The sequence below is a fragment of the Tiliqua scincoides genome, chromosome 3 (genome assembly GCF_035046505.1).
Source record: "Tiliqua scincoides isolate rTilSci1 chromosome 3, rTilSci1.hap2, whole genome shotgun sequence".
NCBI classification, from domain to species: domain Eukaryota; kingdom Metazoa; phylum Chordata; class Lepidosauria; order Squamata; family Scincidae; genus Tiliqua; species Tiliqua scincoides.
Genome location: NC_089823.1, coordinates 232,324,553 through 232,340,734, shown reverse-complemented (window position 1 = coordinate 232,340,734; position 16,182 = coordinate 232,324,553). Strand labels below are relative to the sequence as shown.

General features: G+C 41.5%; 1 protein-coding gene across 6 annotated transcripts in view; it reads right to left on the bottom strand.

Annotated features, from left to right (window-relative positions):
* Window positions 1-16,182, bottom strand: part of ATP11B (ATPase phospholipid transporting 11B (putative)) — a 101,511-nt gene that overhangs the window by 22,807 nt on the left and 62,522 nt on the right. For all 6 annotated transcript variants that reach the window (XM_066618736.1, XM_066618734.1, XM_066618735.1 and 3 more), the window contains exons 21-28: window positions 15,941-16,043; window positions 14,136-14,281; window positions 12,426-12,485; window positions 10,507-10,634; window positions 10,268-10,406; window positions 5,884-5,949; window positions 4,367-4,470; window positions 3,235-3,400 (exon numbers count right to left, since the gene is read on the bottom strand). In XM_066618736.1, coding sequence (XP_066474833.1) covers window positions 3,235-3,400; window positions 4,367-4,470; window positions 5,884-5,949; window positions 10,268-10,406; window positions 10,507-10,634; window positions 12,426-12,485; window positions 14,136-14,281; window positions 15,941-16,043 — 912 coding nt within the window. The remainder of the gene's footprint in view (window positions 1-3,234; window positions 3,401-4,366; window positions 4,471-5,883; window positions 5,950-10,267; window positions 10,407-10,506; window positions 10,635-12,425; window positions 12,486-14,135; window positions 14,282-15,940; window positions 16,044-16,182) is intronic.

Sequence of the window (16,182 nt, the reverse complement as noted above, 5' to 3'; positions counted from 1 at the left end):
AGCTTGACAACTGATAGAACCAATTCAATAGGAGTTCTAACTTTTAGTAATATATGCATTAGAAAATGATCATGTGCACTCAAATGTAGGTCTAGACACTGGGATGATAACCTTTGTTTGGTCTGTACAATTTCAGACTGCAGGGCAAGACTCAGATGGTTGGTACGTGGAGAGATTATTTTTGTATGGAGAAAGTATGACAAGGAGCAGACTGCTCACACAGCTGCCTCCCGACATGCTGATTTCTACGTACAAGAATCTTACATTCCTCCTCTGCATGGGGGAAACATTCCATCAATATCCCTTCCCAACTTTAAGCAAGACAGGGATGCATCACCTCAGTGAAAACTTGAGTGCACATTTCAGCTAAAGCTGACATGCGATTTATTGTACATAGCCTATTGATACTTTAGCGCAGTGATTTTCAACCTTTTTTGTCTCACGGCACATGAAAATTGTCAAGGCACACCATCAGTTTTTGGAAAACTGACAAGGCACACCATGCTGCTGGTGGGGGGCTCGTAACCTCAATGGTCTATTAAAAAATTACCTTCCACCAAACTCCGGCTGCACACCTGGGGACCATTCGCGGCACGCCAGTGTGCCACGGCACAGTGGTTGAAAATGGCTGCTTTAGCGGAAGGACAGTTTATACATTCAAAAGACATCAAATTAAAAAAATAGAATGAGCCACTTGCATCTTAAGCAGAGTCATAAAAACATGAAAGAAAAGTACTTCTGGAAGAAGCAGGAAGTGCTTCTCTTAAGTGACCAATATTTTCAGCGTCTGAGAATGCCACCTCATTTGAGGGTTGCCTAAAACAATGCAGAACACAAGGAATGAATTTTGCATGCCTGGTGGTTAAAAAATGACTTTGTGACAGTTCCCCAAGCAGTTCCAACAAGACATTATTAAAAATGATTGGGAAAGGAGAATTTGAATCTATTATGGCTGCATTTGTCCAAGACAACTATTACAGAAGCAGATTAAAATGAGATATTCCATTAATACAAAAACCACCCGGGGGGGGGGGGGAGGAGTGGGGAAAAGGGAGAGTCAAAGTTGCTGTAATATTAGGCAGTAAATTAGCAAATACTGGTTACTGTGTTGACAGTCTTATTTTCCCCCAGCAAGATTTGTTTACAAGTACAGGAGCACAGGTAGACTAATACGCTGCCTCCCATATAATGGATAAGGAAAAGAGAATATCTGCATATGCCTGAACCCCAAATGCACAATAAAGAGCTGAAAGTGCTAATTTTTCCATTAGCTGCAAGTGGTATAACCATCAATATTAGCAGCATTCCAGGCAAGCCAGAAATTATTGACATCAAAATGTTAGTGGCGTCAGCTTATTCACCTGCAACTCAAAAGCAGCACATAAGTCATTGTGATTGCTCAGAAAGTTATTTGAAGCCACTTAGCTCATTCTACATAACTGAGCTACCTGCAGCTATGCCTGAACCTGCATAGGACCTAAATGAAAAAGGTTTCCTCTATTTATAGTTCTGAAACTTCCATTCCTGGGTAACACTGCTCTCCTGCCTTTAAAAAGTACTAACTGTAACAGACTTTATTCAGAACTGCAGAAAAGTTACTACAGATTTTAAACAGCTACTGTACAAGTTGAGACTTTGTGCCATCCTGACTGCGACAAGCCGTGACCTGATCTGAGTGCTACTTTAGCAACCAGCAAGTGCTCTCTTACATAGCTCTTCATCAGTGAGGAGATTCAGCTATCAGAAACACCTCCACCACATCTTCAGATGCTAGTTTAGCTTGCCTGGGAAAGAGGACAAAAGGCTCTCCTTTTGTTCATCCTGTCACCTAAATGAATTACACCCTGTATGTTTGACTCCAGGATAGAGAATGTGAAACACATGTGTGTCAAGATGTATGAAGAAGAGACACTTTTGCAAGTCCATTAAAAAGTGGCTAATCAACAGAACAAGATGGTTCCCTGCCCTTGAACTGGAAGTAAAAAAAATGTCCTGGATACATGGCTATAGGGATGCACTGCACTGCTTAAGCCCTGATCCGCTGAACCATGATGTAAGCTGGCATCCCCCGGCTTTTGAAATGCCAGAGTTAACAGTGTGCGGTTCTTAGCAAGAGTTTGCTCTCTGATTTTGTTTTGCATTAGTGCAACAAACAATGGTTCTCACAAAAAAACACTAATGGTAGAGATTGTTACAAAGCTGCTGACAGCATTTCTGGTTGCCAGGGATCCAAAGGAATCCTGGTATAGTAAGTAGTGATGCAGCAAACATAGAATGTGGGTGTTGCAGTGAGATATCAAATTTTAGGCACCCCTCTCTCCCAGATCCATTTCAGATGGAGGAACAGTTTCTGGAGGAAAAGTTCATTACAGGTTACAAGTCATTGTAGGTACATGCAAGCTCTTGGTTTTAGAGGTAGGCTGTCTCTGATTGCCAGATACAGGGGAGAGCACCAGGACGCAGGTTGTCTTGGGTGCTTCCTGGGGCATTTGGTGGGCCACTGTGAGATATAGGAAGCTGGACTAGATGGGCCTTTGGCCTGATCCAGCAGGGCTCTTCTTATGTTTAGATCAGACCTCAGTTCATTTGGGCTCTGACCTGATCCAAAATTGATCCATAATTGCCCCAGTTCCTATAATAGCAGTCCTTGAAAGCTTCTAGACACCATCTCTACCCCCTTCAGATAACTGATGGGGTGAGAGGAGAGAGTTCACCATTATACCATAGAAGTGATGGAGGTCCTAGATACTGTGATGTCAAAGGAAAATTTAGCTCCCAAACTGCCATGCTTTCTCGGATCATAAAAACATCCAGGGCCTTAGTTACCAAACCTTTACAAGGGAGGAGATCTGCTCATTATTAATAGCAGCATAGCTGCAGGTGCAAATGCACTGGCATGGCCAGTGCTAGCTCACTCTGCACAACTGAGCCACCTGCAGCTATGCATTCAGAGGACATCAATGAAAAAGGTTTATTTATAGTTCTGAAACTTTTATTCTTGGTAACAATACCTTCACTTACAATCCCATCTAGGCAAGCAATTGGCAAACTGTTATTTATGAAAGCTGTCGGGTAAAAAGACATTTCTATTTTACATGATATGCTGATACGTCATAAAAATTTAACAAAGAATTACTGATACCAGAATAGAGAAGGGCTAGCAAATGTCCAGGGGTCCCTCTAATAAGGTCTCTCCTTTTGATGTTACATACACTAAATGTAAGAACAAATTACCTGAGCTTTTTCTGTACTCGTGGGCTGAAGATGTCTGTAGAGTACTTTTTTCACAACATCAAGAAACAAACAAGTGACAACGATGATAATTATGGCGAACCAAGCAGAACCACTGGACAGCAACTGAACAAACACGAAGTACATGTCTTGGGTGTGCAAAAATGGCCTGAAATAAAGGAAAAAAGAAAATAAAAGTCAATCATTTGGGGGGGGGGAGTGGGAGGAATCCACACAAGTGGAGCACTGATTAAATTTTACCACTACTCAGTACAGACTAACATGTAGCTTTTCAAAGATAAAGCACAGTACTGGAAGGCACACACTCCACTTGCCCCTATTTAACAGAATAGTCTTGATTGTCTGGTACCTAACTCTGATAAATCACTCTTTCTCTTCTTGAAGAATTCTTGAGAATGTCTTAACTAAGGGCTTTGGTATGCATGCACTCAAATGCTTCAGGCTTTAGTCTCTTCTCCCAGAGTGTGTGAGAGAGATTTTTTTTTTTTTAAGGAAAACCAGTATAGCCAACTCCCTAAAATTCCCTGCTTCTGACACCAACACCTGACAGCTATTGCAGAGCAAAATTACTACAGAACAGAGAATATACTTCAGCCATACGTAATGCAATCACAGATGTAAGAAAGGAACCTACGACTGCATAAATGTGTCCCTGTTCTACTCCCTATTTGAAATGCTGAGGAGCATATTCAAAGGCTTATCTGAGAATTAAAAGATCTACCAAGCCTGGTTTTTTTGTTCTTGATTTTTCTGTAAAGCAGGAGGCCACCACTTGAAAATGTTCCCTTGTTGTTCTGCCTGTGTTGTCCACAGGTCTGTGCTCGCCTCCACAGGGAAGTGCTGGGTTGCCCAGCAACAACATGCCAAGCTTCTCTGGCACAAATACATCTGCACTGAGCCTATCTGTTGTCCTGCTTTCAAAAACCTGGGGTTTCACTTATTCTTGTCAAGGGACAGAAGTGCCAGCACTTGAAAAACATATGAATCCCACTTCATTGCATTCATGGAATACAAACCCCACCCCACTCCCATAGCACTGACTGTAACAAGGGACTTGCTTCAAGATGACGGTACTTTACACTTTGTATTGCTACAAACACATGCATACACCTACCAGATAATTCCCCCATAGAACAAGGAGAATATGAAGTAAAACACAATGGAACCCCAGGTAACAAAATGGTTTATCCATGTCCAGAAGTGAGTCTCTAAAGCCATCTACACAAATGCACAGGAACATGAAAAGTTAAACCAGTATTAATGTACCAGCCAAGACTTTTAATTAGCATACAAATTCTTTTCATTTCTGGGTTATTATTTCCTTTTTTTTTTTTTTTAAAGCAATGGAGTTCACACCATGAAATAATCCACTTTGGGGGGGGGGGCAGGAAACCTGTACATCAATCTGCAATAACAATATGCAACCATTTTTTCAGCATTTCAAGAATGCTGGAATCTGTCACATTGCAGTTGTCGACATGCCACATGTGCTCTTATTCTGAAATGTTTAATTCTCAATCCCAATTGCTCATCAAATTGCCAAGTGGGCCTAGAAATCATGTTGAAGACAATTACAGTAAGCATCCCACTGGTCAACACACCACCACCACAAAGGCATTCCCACACTTAAATCAACTGGATGGTCAAGTAATCATCCAGTAGGCAGGGCAGGGATGAGGCCACTGAGTGTCATGGTCTAGGAAGGGGAATTCTACAAGGGGGGGGAGCGGTTCAGTTGAGTTGGCGAGTTCCAACGTACTGGGTATTTCTGGGCTAGATTAGTATCTGTACAGCTTCCCTACCAAAGGTTTCTTCCAGTGCCTCCTTGCAGGGGTGCTTCCAACCTGTCTATTTTTTTAGAGTTTGCTGGAGAACTTCAAAGACCCAAGGTTGAGGAATTGTTTCCTTTTACATAGCCGCAAAAATAAACCAATTTTATATTCGACAACTACTCCTCCTGCAGAATTTTTGCTCACCGAATATGTAATTTTTTAAAATATGAAAATCAAGACTGACGCCTATTCAGCTCAGCAGCACAATCAATTAAAATTATGACATTCTACTTTAACAGGCAGCCACTGGAAGCAACCATTAACACTTTATTCCCTAGACCAGGGGGTGTCCAAAGTTTTTGGCAGGAGGGCCACATCATCTCTCTGACACTGTGTCGGGGGCTGGGGAAAAAAAAGAATTAATTTACATTTAAAATTTGAATAAATTTACATAAATGAATATATTAGAGATGGAACTTATATGAATGAATGAAGGTCTTGCAATAGCTCAAGGCTTATAAAAGGCCTTGTACAAAGCAAGGCTGGCCTTTCCTTTGCTGCCACTGCTGTATCAGAGACGTGAAACAACAAGCAGTGGAGGGAGCCCTCATCCCACAGCTCACGTGAGAGGTCAAACAGTCGCCCTCACGCTGAAAGCAGTTGCGTCAGGCCAGTGCGGGCTCCAGCAAGTCTCTGGAGGGCCAGAGGCTCATTGGAGACTGGGGGCTCCCTGAGGGCCGCATTGGGAGTCCTCGAGGGCCGCAAGTGGCCCCAGGGCCAGGGTTTGGGCACCCCTGCTCTAGACTATGAAAACTGAAAACATTTACACATAGCATGGAAAGTCACAAGTGTAGTATACCTTTACTGTGACAGTTATAACCATAACTGTGAAGACCAGAGTACCAAATGTCCAGTTTCCAAACATCTTCAAAAGGAAAAATAAAAAAGTGTTTAACAGAAGGTACTGCAACAACACTGATAAAAACTAAATCAATGGAAACTCAAATGTGGAATGCTCACTTGTCCATTCAGCACCAGTTAGTAAAGCAAGACAAGAAATGCATGGGAGAATAGGGGAAAATGCAATCTAGGATGAGTTACAAATTTGAGACTCTAGCTGAAGAAGCAGACTTCTTCCACTGCTTAAAAATATAAACCACCATCACCACAACAGATGTATGGGAACAGATTTGAAAATCCTAATAAAAATAAGGCTACAGGGAAATATTACTCATCAGCCAATTATGAATATCCAGCAAATGAAAACTGCCAGATATTCCACTGCAGCTTGAGAGCAGTTAGCTTCTAATTATGGAGGGGGGGGGGGAGATGGGGGAAGGAGGGCAGAGACAGTGTTCCTTTAATGCAACATCATAAGTGGGTTATGCAAACCCCAGCCTCTCTCATTCAAAAATAATGGTGGACTTATAATGCATAGCTCTTTCAGAGAACAGCCACTTCATTTCAGGTCTTAATGGAATCGAAAGTTAACCCCAGAACTTGTTTTTTGTCTTTTTATTGTGCAAACAGAACTATGCATATTTTTCTGAAACGTTTTTCTGAAACTATGCAAGGCTCCTCAGAGAGATACTTCTGTCTCTGTGACAGTATGTGCTGTATGTTCAAGTCTGTTCTTCACTGATAACCTAACTTAATTCTAAACTAGATTGTTTTGAACTTTTGCTGAATTTATGGATGATATTCTATACTTTGGTACAAGCTGCCTTGAATGCCACCTCTAGATAGAAGTTGGGATAAACATTTTAAGTAAGTAAAGACTCCATCTGAAGGAATTACTAATGCTGCCGGCCATTTGTAAGCAGCAAGGGTATCACCATACATGAGCACTAAAATAATATCTGGAGGCACTCCTCCAGGTGCTTTTGTTACCTGTGGAGCAGTGGCTGGAGACCAGAGAGAGGGTTTTCAGTTTTGGCATCCTGTTTATGGAACTCCCTTCACAGAGAAATCTGCCTGGCATCTCCATGTATGCCAGCTCTGGGGCGTCAGACAAAGACTCTTATTTTATCAGACCTCTGATTTAGTTTTTTAGCTGCTGGGTTTATAACTGATGTAGTTATCACAACAGGAGAGGAAACTGAGCGCTTTCCACATGCGCTGCCTCCGACGCATCCTCGGCATCACCTGGCAGGACAAAGTTCCAAACAACACAGTCCTGGAACGTGCTGGAATCCCTAGCATGTATTCACTGCTGAAACAGAGACGCCTGTGTTGGCTTGGTCATGTCGTGAGAATGGATGATGGCCGGATCCCAAAGGATCTCCTCTATGGAGAACTCGTGCAAGGAAAGCGCCCTACAGGTAGACCACAGCTGCGATACAAGGACATCTGCAAGAGGGATCTGAAGGCCTTAGGGATGGACCTCAACAAGTGGGAAACCCTGGCCTCTGAGCGGCCCGCTTGGAGGCAGGCTGTGCAGCATGGCCTTTCCCAGTTTGAAGAGACACTTTGCCAACAGTCTGAGGCTAAGAGGCAAAGAAGGAAGGCCCATAGCCAGGGAGACAGACCAGGGACAGACTGCACTTGCTCCCGGTGTGGAAGGGATTGTCACTCCCGGATTGGCCTTTTCAGCCACACTAGATGCTGTGCCAGAACCACCTTTCAGAGCGCGATACCATAGTCTTTCGAGACTGAAGGTTGCCAATACAAAGTTATATGTATGTTTTATATTGTGAACTACCTTGATATTTGTATTTAAAAGATGGCATACAAATGCTGAAATACACACATTAGCTTATACCAACACCTTTACTGAAGTAGCATGCACTATTAAGTTACTGGGCTTCAAATACAGAACAGCGTTAACACCCCAGGTCTTTTAAGAAGCAAGGATAGATTTTTTGTGTGTAGATCAAGTATCCACATACTGCTTGGGCTAGACCAGGATGCTTGGGCATCTTAAACAGAACTCTGGATTCATGCAGGTTTGCCGTAGTTCGGCCTCCTGCAACCATAAGGCAAGACTTCCTTCTTAGAGAATGCAGGTGCTTATTCCTGACACTAAGTGCTATCAGCAGACTAGAGGTGGGTGTTCAAGTCTGTTCTTGATGGGCTGGTATTCCCACAGAGAGGGTTCACAGTCCTCCTGGATCTGGCCTTACTCCTGAATAGGAAGGTGGCAGCCATGGCCCAGCCGTACTTTCTCCAAAACTTTGGCTAGTGCATCTTTCTGAGAAAGACAGATCTGGCCAGTGTAGCATAGGCCTTAGTCATAGCCAGATGGGATTATTGCAATGGGCTCTCAAAGAACATCTGGAGCCTGCAGCTGGTACAAAACATTGCAGCATGGGTCCTGATGGGGACCCATGTTTGGAAACAAATTACTTCCATTCTATCTCAGTTTTATAGGTTGCCAGAATGCCTCTGGGTTCAATTCAAGAGGTTTGGTTTATGACCTTCAAAGCTCTAAATGCTGGAACCAAGATATCTGAAGACCCACCACTCCCACATAAATCAGCCTGCCTGTATCAACCATCAACTCTGACCCTGCTTCACACTCCACTCCTTCTGAGGCATAACTCAGGGGCACACATGACAAGGGTTTTTTGGTCGCAGACTCCAGGGTTTTAGAACTTTAGATCCAGTGGCATCTTGCTGCTGCTCCCTGAAGATTTTGTTTTCAGAAAGGTTTAGTTCAGCTACCAACTCCTTTCACTGATATGGTTTGCCTTATTTAACACTCTTTGTTGCTTGTGAGTTTTAATAATTCTTTACTGTGTTTTTAGTTGATTGTTATGATTATTATGTGCTGTATGTTTTTAACTGGTTGTTGAGTTTCTTTGAGGGCTCTTGGAAGATGGAAAGGTGACCCATAAAAATTAAATAAAACAAAACTGATAACTAGAAGTGTTTCTTTGGCCTTTGGAAGTCTGGCATATTACGGATGGCTCGTCTGATGCTTGCACACACAAGAGCTCTCCCTGGCAAAAAACAAAACAGGAGGCCCTGCTTACTGAAAGCTGGTTGCTATGGCAACACTGTTCCCATACTTTGTGGAGGAGCACAGGATTCTTGTAAACATCCAAAATCAGCCACAACTCAAAACAAGAGGAAAAGAAGTACATAACTGAGTTGAGCTCATAGCTTTGCATCTCTTAGCAAGACTGGTATTTTCTGAGCATCATGACTGCCCTTAAATAATGTGGACTGGGCAGTGGCGTTAGAGGGGGTGCAAAACAAAAAAGTAGTGCTTTGTATCCCCTCCTAGCTATACCACTGGGAGTGGATCTACTGGATAATGTGGTCTCTTCCTCTATTCCAGCTAAATACTGCAAGTTGTGAAACAAGATTTTTTTTTAAAGGCTTAAGCATTATAATACTGTTGGAAGAGGAAAAAGGCTTTCCTCCATCAAAACATAAGCACTGCCACACTATAAATTACACTCAAGAGAGTCTCCTTTTACACAGTGCTATTGTCCCATCTAGAGTGAGACACATCACAAGAGCTTAACCACCATTTGTTTTTGAAGGCATTTAAGGAAAAGGATGCTGCATCCTTGAACACAGATACAAAATACTGTATCTGATGTTTTCTATATCTTTCTTCCTATGGATTCTTACCATCTGCCTGTTAGGTTTCAATATCTGATGACAAGCATGGCATGAAAAAGTGAAAAGAAAACTAGAAGATCAAACTGAAAATGCAGCATCACAGTGTAAGGCTATCAATAGTACAAAGACACATTTACAAACAGTAACTTTGCATATTTTCCCTGGTATCCTACATAGTGTCAACATTATGTGCTAAAGCTACAGTATTGCTTTCCAGCCAAACTATGTTGAGAAAACTCAATATTTTTCTTTGCTATCGGTGCTTACACAGAACAGTGGGAACCTTGGGAAGCCTTTTTCCAATGACTGTTTGCTGGTGTTGCTAATAATAATAATAAACCTTTATTTTTATCCCGCCCTTCTCCCCAAAGGGACCCATTGCTTATGTATTTTGTTTTCTTTTTCATTTACAGATTGCAAGCTCTTTTTATGTTTATAGGAATCATATTTTACTATACAATGTAAACTGCACTGTAAACTTTTATTTTGCTGCAAGACAATATATACATGCTTAATAATAGCAATAAAAACATCACAATAAACATCACAAGACACAATATTGATGGCTTCCCTACGGGCAACATTGATTTTGGAGTCTCAGAAATATTTCAAAACATACTAATTGCACAGTAGCTATGAAGGCTTCATTATAGATTCATAAACTACCTTACCTGGCCATTTCCTAGCAAAGAGGTGTCTTCACCCATGAGAAGATATGAACCAAAGAAAAACATAAATGCATGACTGAATCCCAAGAAGGTCCAGTAAAGGAAAGGTTTAAAGCCCAAGTGGGCATTTTTACTGATGTCTCTGTAAGAGAGGGAAAAATGTGCAAGGTCCTTAGTGTTGCTTTTCAACGAGTACCACTGTTCCCTTTTGCTTACAGTCCCTGAAAAAAAGCACTGCTTACCGATACAATGTTGGCTTGCTGTGTAATATATGAGGGTGTACATGCTGTTCAAAAAGACTATACATGAGGACTGGCAGGGATGTGAAACAAATGTTATACAAAGTCAGGTATACACTGTCATACAGGGTCTGAAAGGAAGGAAGAAGAAAAATGGGTGGTTTTAAAAATGCAGACATCTTGAAAGAGACAAGCTACTAGCCAAAGTGCTTGGTTAACAGCAACATATAAATTAATTGTATTTTGGACACTGAAAGGCCTTTTCACCAAAGATCCAATACGGGTCATGCCTTGTTATCCACTTGCATTCCATTCCAGAACCCCCAGTGGATTAAAAAAAAAAAAATCAGTGGATGCCAAATCAGTGGAAAAATAGCTTTAAAGACCCACTTCTAGGTTTCTTGCTCCTCCATTGTCACCCCAGAATGCACTGGTATAGCCGTTATACTGCATTCAGGCACTAGATGGGGTGAATAATGGAATGAAATTTAATTATTTAACATTACAAAGGTGGGAAATTGGATTTTAGTGCTTTTTACAAGGCATTTAAAGGTGGACCTCAGTATCAGTGGTGAACTAAATCAGTGGATACAGAGGTTCCACCTGTATTATAAAGTGAGCATGAGAGAGAATAAGAACTGACACTCCAATTTACCAAACTGCTATATACAGATCTAGCATAATCCTTCCCTGCTCTAGTAATTTTAGGAAAGTTTTTATCAGGAGAGAGGATGGTTTAGTCACTGTTTAAGGAAATTGTCTGGGAAATTCTGCTGGTGCAGGAATTGGAACATAAAAAACAAATCTAGTGGTCTGGGGGAAAAAGATCCACGCGATACCATAGTCTTTCAAGACTGAAGGTTGCTAACAGTTGCAATGTTTCTCTGTTATGCGTTTACACTGTGCCACTTCCATAATCACACAATCTAAGTAGCTGGTGTAGTTGCTAAAACAATGTGTCTGGATGTAGGAAAGCAAGGCTGGAATCCCCCATTCGGCCATGATCATCACTGGGTCACCTTGGACAATCCACAACTCATGGATTACTAGAAGCAATTACACTGTTTAAAGATGCATTTACACTGCAAGAAACTCCAGTATACATGCAATCAGGTCTGCCTCATGAGGTGTGGAGCTTCCCTTACCCTAATGTAGTTCACAAGCTACTGAGCAGATAAAATGACGTAACACTGCATGCTGCTCTGAGTGCCTTCAAGAAAAGGTAAATAAATGAAAACCCAGAGACGAACCCACACTAATTTGGAATTCAATGGTTAAAGGTGTCTGAAAACAGGGAACGACCGAGATTGCCTATTTTGATTAAGCCCTTCGCACAGAAAATGAAGCCAGAAAACTGTCAAGATATTAAAGCACATGGTCTAGAAAAAAAACCTTCCTGATCACAACTGTGGCAATTGGCTATCAAATGAGAAGATTCATTTTTTCTAAAACCAATTTTGGCCTTCTAGCACAAATTCACCTTTTCTCTCTAGATTCTAGCAGTACCCAAGGACTTGGAGGAAGGAAAAACACTGATGTCCATTCACCTATTCACAGGTAAAGTGATATCTATGTGTGCCCTCATTTTGTAGGGTCAAGTCCTTAAAGGACCCTACAGGCTATTTTCATCTCTGTAATTGCTTGAACATAAAATGATTCCCTCTCAGAAACAGAATAGTTCTCATACAACATCTACAACTAATTAATAAGAGCTTTGAAGGAAAATAGACCAAAAAGAAGGAGGGAAAGGATTTACCTAGCTTTCAACAACTAATAGGTATTCAGTTTAAATACTGCATATTATTAAAAGAGCACTAGGGTTTGTTTTGTGGCCTTTGTGGCTTACATTTTCACTTGCATATACCCACACATAACCGGGGGGGGGGGGCAATAGGGGAAGACACTGACATTTGCGTACTTACTTGTTGTGAAAACAAACAAAAGAACTGATATAAAAACTGTGGTGTAATAAAGCACACATTCTGGAAAACAAAAAAAAAACAGTCAGTGAGACAAGACGCTATGTTCTAGGACAAAATGAGGTCTTGAATATTTAAACAAATATCTCAAAGTTTACCTATTCTAAACCTAATTATGAATTTTTTTATTCAGCCCCGATCCTACATAGAATTAATCCTATTAATCCCATTAATTAATAGGATTAATCCTAACTGACACCAAATCCAAGACTAGGGCAGTAATAATTACCTAATATTAATGGATATTGACTGGACCTCTTAGTATTTATGTAAGCATAATTAGTATACACGGTCCTGTACATAGAGTGAAAAGACAGGTCCCTGCCCCAACGGGCTTACATCTAGAGACTGAGAAAGAGGAAGGAGGTGGGGTAAAAAGGGAAGCATATGTGACTGGTTTAGTTAAATGTACTTGGACTTAGTTATAGCAGGGAACAGGCTCTGAGTCATGCTGCCATTACCTTCAGGGAAAAGGTGGGTTCAGGAAAGGATTTAGAGGAAGCAAGTGAGAATGTTTACTGCAGGTATACAGTGGGGCAGTTCAATGCATAAGAAGTGGCAAGGGAGAAGTTGTCTGAGAGACCTTTGTATGGTTGAGAGAGGTGGTGCAGAAAAAGAAGGTAGGTCACAGACAAACAAAGTAGCATATGAGAACTGAAAGGTAGAGCGGAGCAAAAGTCATTAAAGGCTTTGAAGGTAAGGACAAGAATCTGGTAGAAGACGGGAAGTCAGGGAGAAAGTGAAGAAGGGGCAAGATGTAATCAATAAGATAGGCAAGACTGATGACTTTATAGCAGCAGAGTACAATGGCACGGAAAGATTAAGATGAACCAATGGAAAACATGATAAAAAAAAGGATATAGCCACATGGTGTGACATGACATTCACATAGTTCATGACAGATCAAAAAATGTCCTGCATGATACTTTGATTACACTGTTACCCTAATCAGTTTGTACATCTCAGATACCAAGACTCTGACTTAACACAACGGCTCTCTGTCAGTCAAGGGCATGTACTATTTCTCCCACCCTCCTATATACTGTCCAGAGTGATTCCCATCTCCATTTTCTCTTCTTCTTAATCATAGTTTCATTTCACATTGTACCAATGGAAACCAAAATTCCCTTATTAATCAAAGACTGAAAGTTTGCAATGTGTTTAGGGACCATGGCTTAAGAGTGAATCTGATTTATGTTGACCACAGTTTATGTCACTGTCCATGTAACACAAAATCATAGTGTACATACAAGGAAAAAAATCACACCAAAGTAGGAGGTGGTGGGCAGGGACCACTTCCTGTCAGAGGCATAATTACACTGCAGTGGGTCTCTGAGACCCTGAGCAGATGTATTTTACATCTGATGACAGTAATGAACTAAATTCGATAAAAGAGATTTCCTTAATCTTACATTTTCCTAGTTCTATGCTAAGTTCTGCTGATTAACAGTGTTGATGAAATACAGAATCCCTGAGGGGGTTAAGCACAGAATACAATTTCTGAAGCAAAGTATTTGCTTCATAGCTGCACTGTTAAATTAGAACTTCATGCCCCAACTGTCCTTCCACCCTACAGCAATTATACTCAAAGGTGTTCTACTAAAATATGTTCTGAGATACAAGAATTTCCAATTACAATCTGAAGGAACTCACCTTGTAAAAAAAGTACTGTACAAGGGTTGCTATCCTAATATAATAAAGATGGCCATGGACAAAAAGCAGCTTGGAAAGAAATTTAAACCTTGCTATTGCATAGTCACTGTTTCTTACAGCTTGTCTTCCTTCTTTCCCCATAATTCCTGCAATATGGGAGACAAAAAAAATCTCTTTTTGCTATAGGAGAGACAACACATAACTTACAACCTGAAGTGGAGTTAGGGAACATGAGGTATTTACACAGATTCTAAAGCAGATTCAGGTACTTCCATTGCTGTTCATTCAAAAGATCTACCTAGTCTGTCAGGAACAAATCTATTCTCTCTCTCACTCTCACCCTGTGAAACAAGGTTAAGACAGAGAGAGGGACTGACTGACACAAGGCTACATAGTAAGCTTCTTGGGTAGTCTGAGATTTCCATCAGGATCTTCCCAGTTCGATACACTAACTACCTAGTATCACAAATGAATTCAATCTAGAATTGTGTAGTACAGGTTTGCAACAAGATTCTTGCCTGGCCAGCTGGGATAAGAACTGCCTCATAAGGAAGAATGCTTTAAAAAAAATTATGTCTTTTTTGAAAAGACCAGAAAGAATTAACACACATGTGTAGTAGACAAGCAAGTTGTGGACCTAAAGTATTATATCAACTTAGTAATAATATTGGAAAATGGTTTATAGGCAGATGATTCTACCAAATCTTATGCATGATATTACAGATGCTGTACAACTACTCAAGCTAACTTCAATGGGGCTGGAAACATGCCTAGGCACTTCAAGGCAAGAACATACAAACCTGAGCACTCAGTAACAATAGCTTTCTAATCCTTTCCCGTTTAAGATAAGAGACATGCATAAAAGTAGACATTTCCCAATGCTCATCCAGGGAGATCCCTAACACTTGCTAACTAAACAAAGAGGCACTTTTAAAAATGAAGCTCGTCTTACATTTGGCAGGGCGAGAGCAACTGTCTCTATTCACCCCAGCACAGCATACCTTTTCTAGTGGCTGCTTGCTGGGGGTCTCTGATTTGTATCTTTTCTGATTGTGAGCCATTTCGGGACAGGGAACAATTTTATATTATAATATAATACTTTAATTATTACTATAACACATAATAACAATAGTAGGAAAGCTTACAACCTTATGGAGCTTCTGGTTTGCAGCCTTGGTCTTCCATACATAGAACAGACACTGACTTTCTGTTTACAATTCAGCACACACAATGAGACTTTAAACCCAATCCTATCCTGCACTTGAACAAGAAGGGTGACTGGCCTGCGCTGTATCCAGCAGGGATGGGGCTGGCTGCTGCACAACCTGGGGCAAGGGGAATCTACAGTGGCAGATGCCCAAATGTGGCTACTTGGATCAGTGCCACCTAAAAAGGTGGTGCAGATCCGAGCAGCCTGGCATTAGGCTGAGCCGCCCAGGAAGGGGGGTTAGGATCTGGCCTAAGTGGCAGATCTTGGCTCCACCCTCCCAGGCTCAATCTGCCTGCCTGCCCTTCTCCCACCCCCTAACACTCCCACAATGCCTCCCCTCGCCCTCCACAGACCGCTGTGGGCCACTGCTGGAGCAAACGTACCCTCCGCTAGCAATGCTGGGGCCACATTCAAACTTTGCAGACCAGCAACTCCTGACTCACCTGGTGGTGTAGAAGTGACTTACCGCACTTTCGAAGCATCAGGAGGCCAGCACAAGGGACTTGCACTAGCCTAGGGCACTTTTAGGCTTGCGCCCTTTGACCGATAATGATAGAATCAAAGCCCAAGACCTGCAAACTGAGAAGGCTCTTACCAATGCCAACATGTGCTTCTTGTATCATGCTCACATCATTAGCCCCATCACCAATAGCTAATGTGATAGGTTTCTCTGGAGATGTTTTTAACAATCGCACAACCTAAAAAAGGAAAATAGTTTTTTTAAAATTCAGAAGCAATTCAAGGTCTCAACTACTCAAGAGGTTCCTCGGCAGCTCAAGCAATCCTAAAGGCACAAAAGATTTCTGAAAGCCATGGCATGAAGTTTTGGCACAAAAA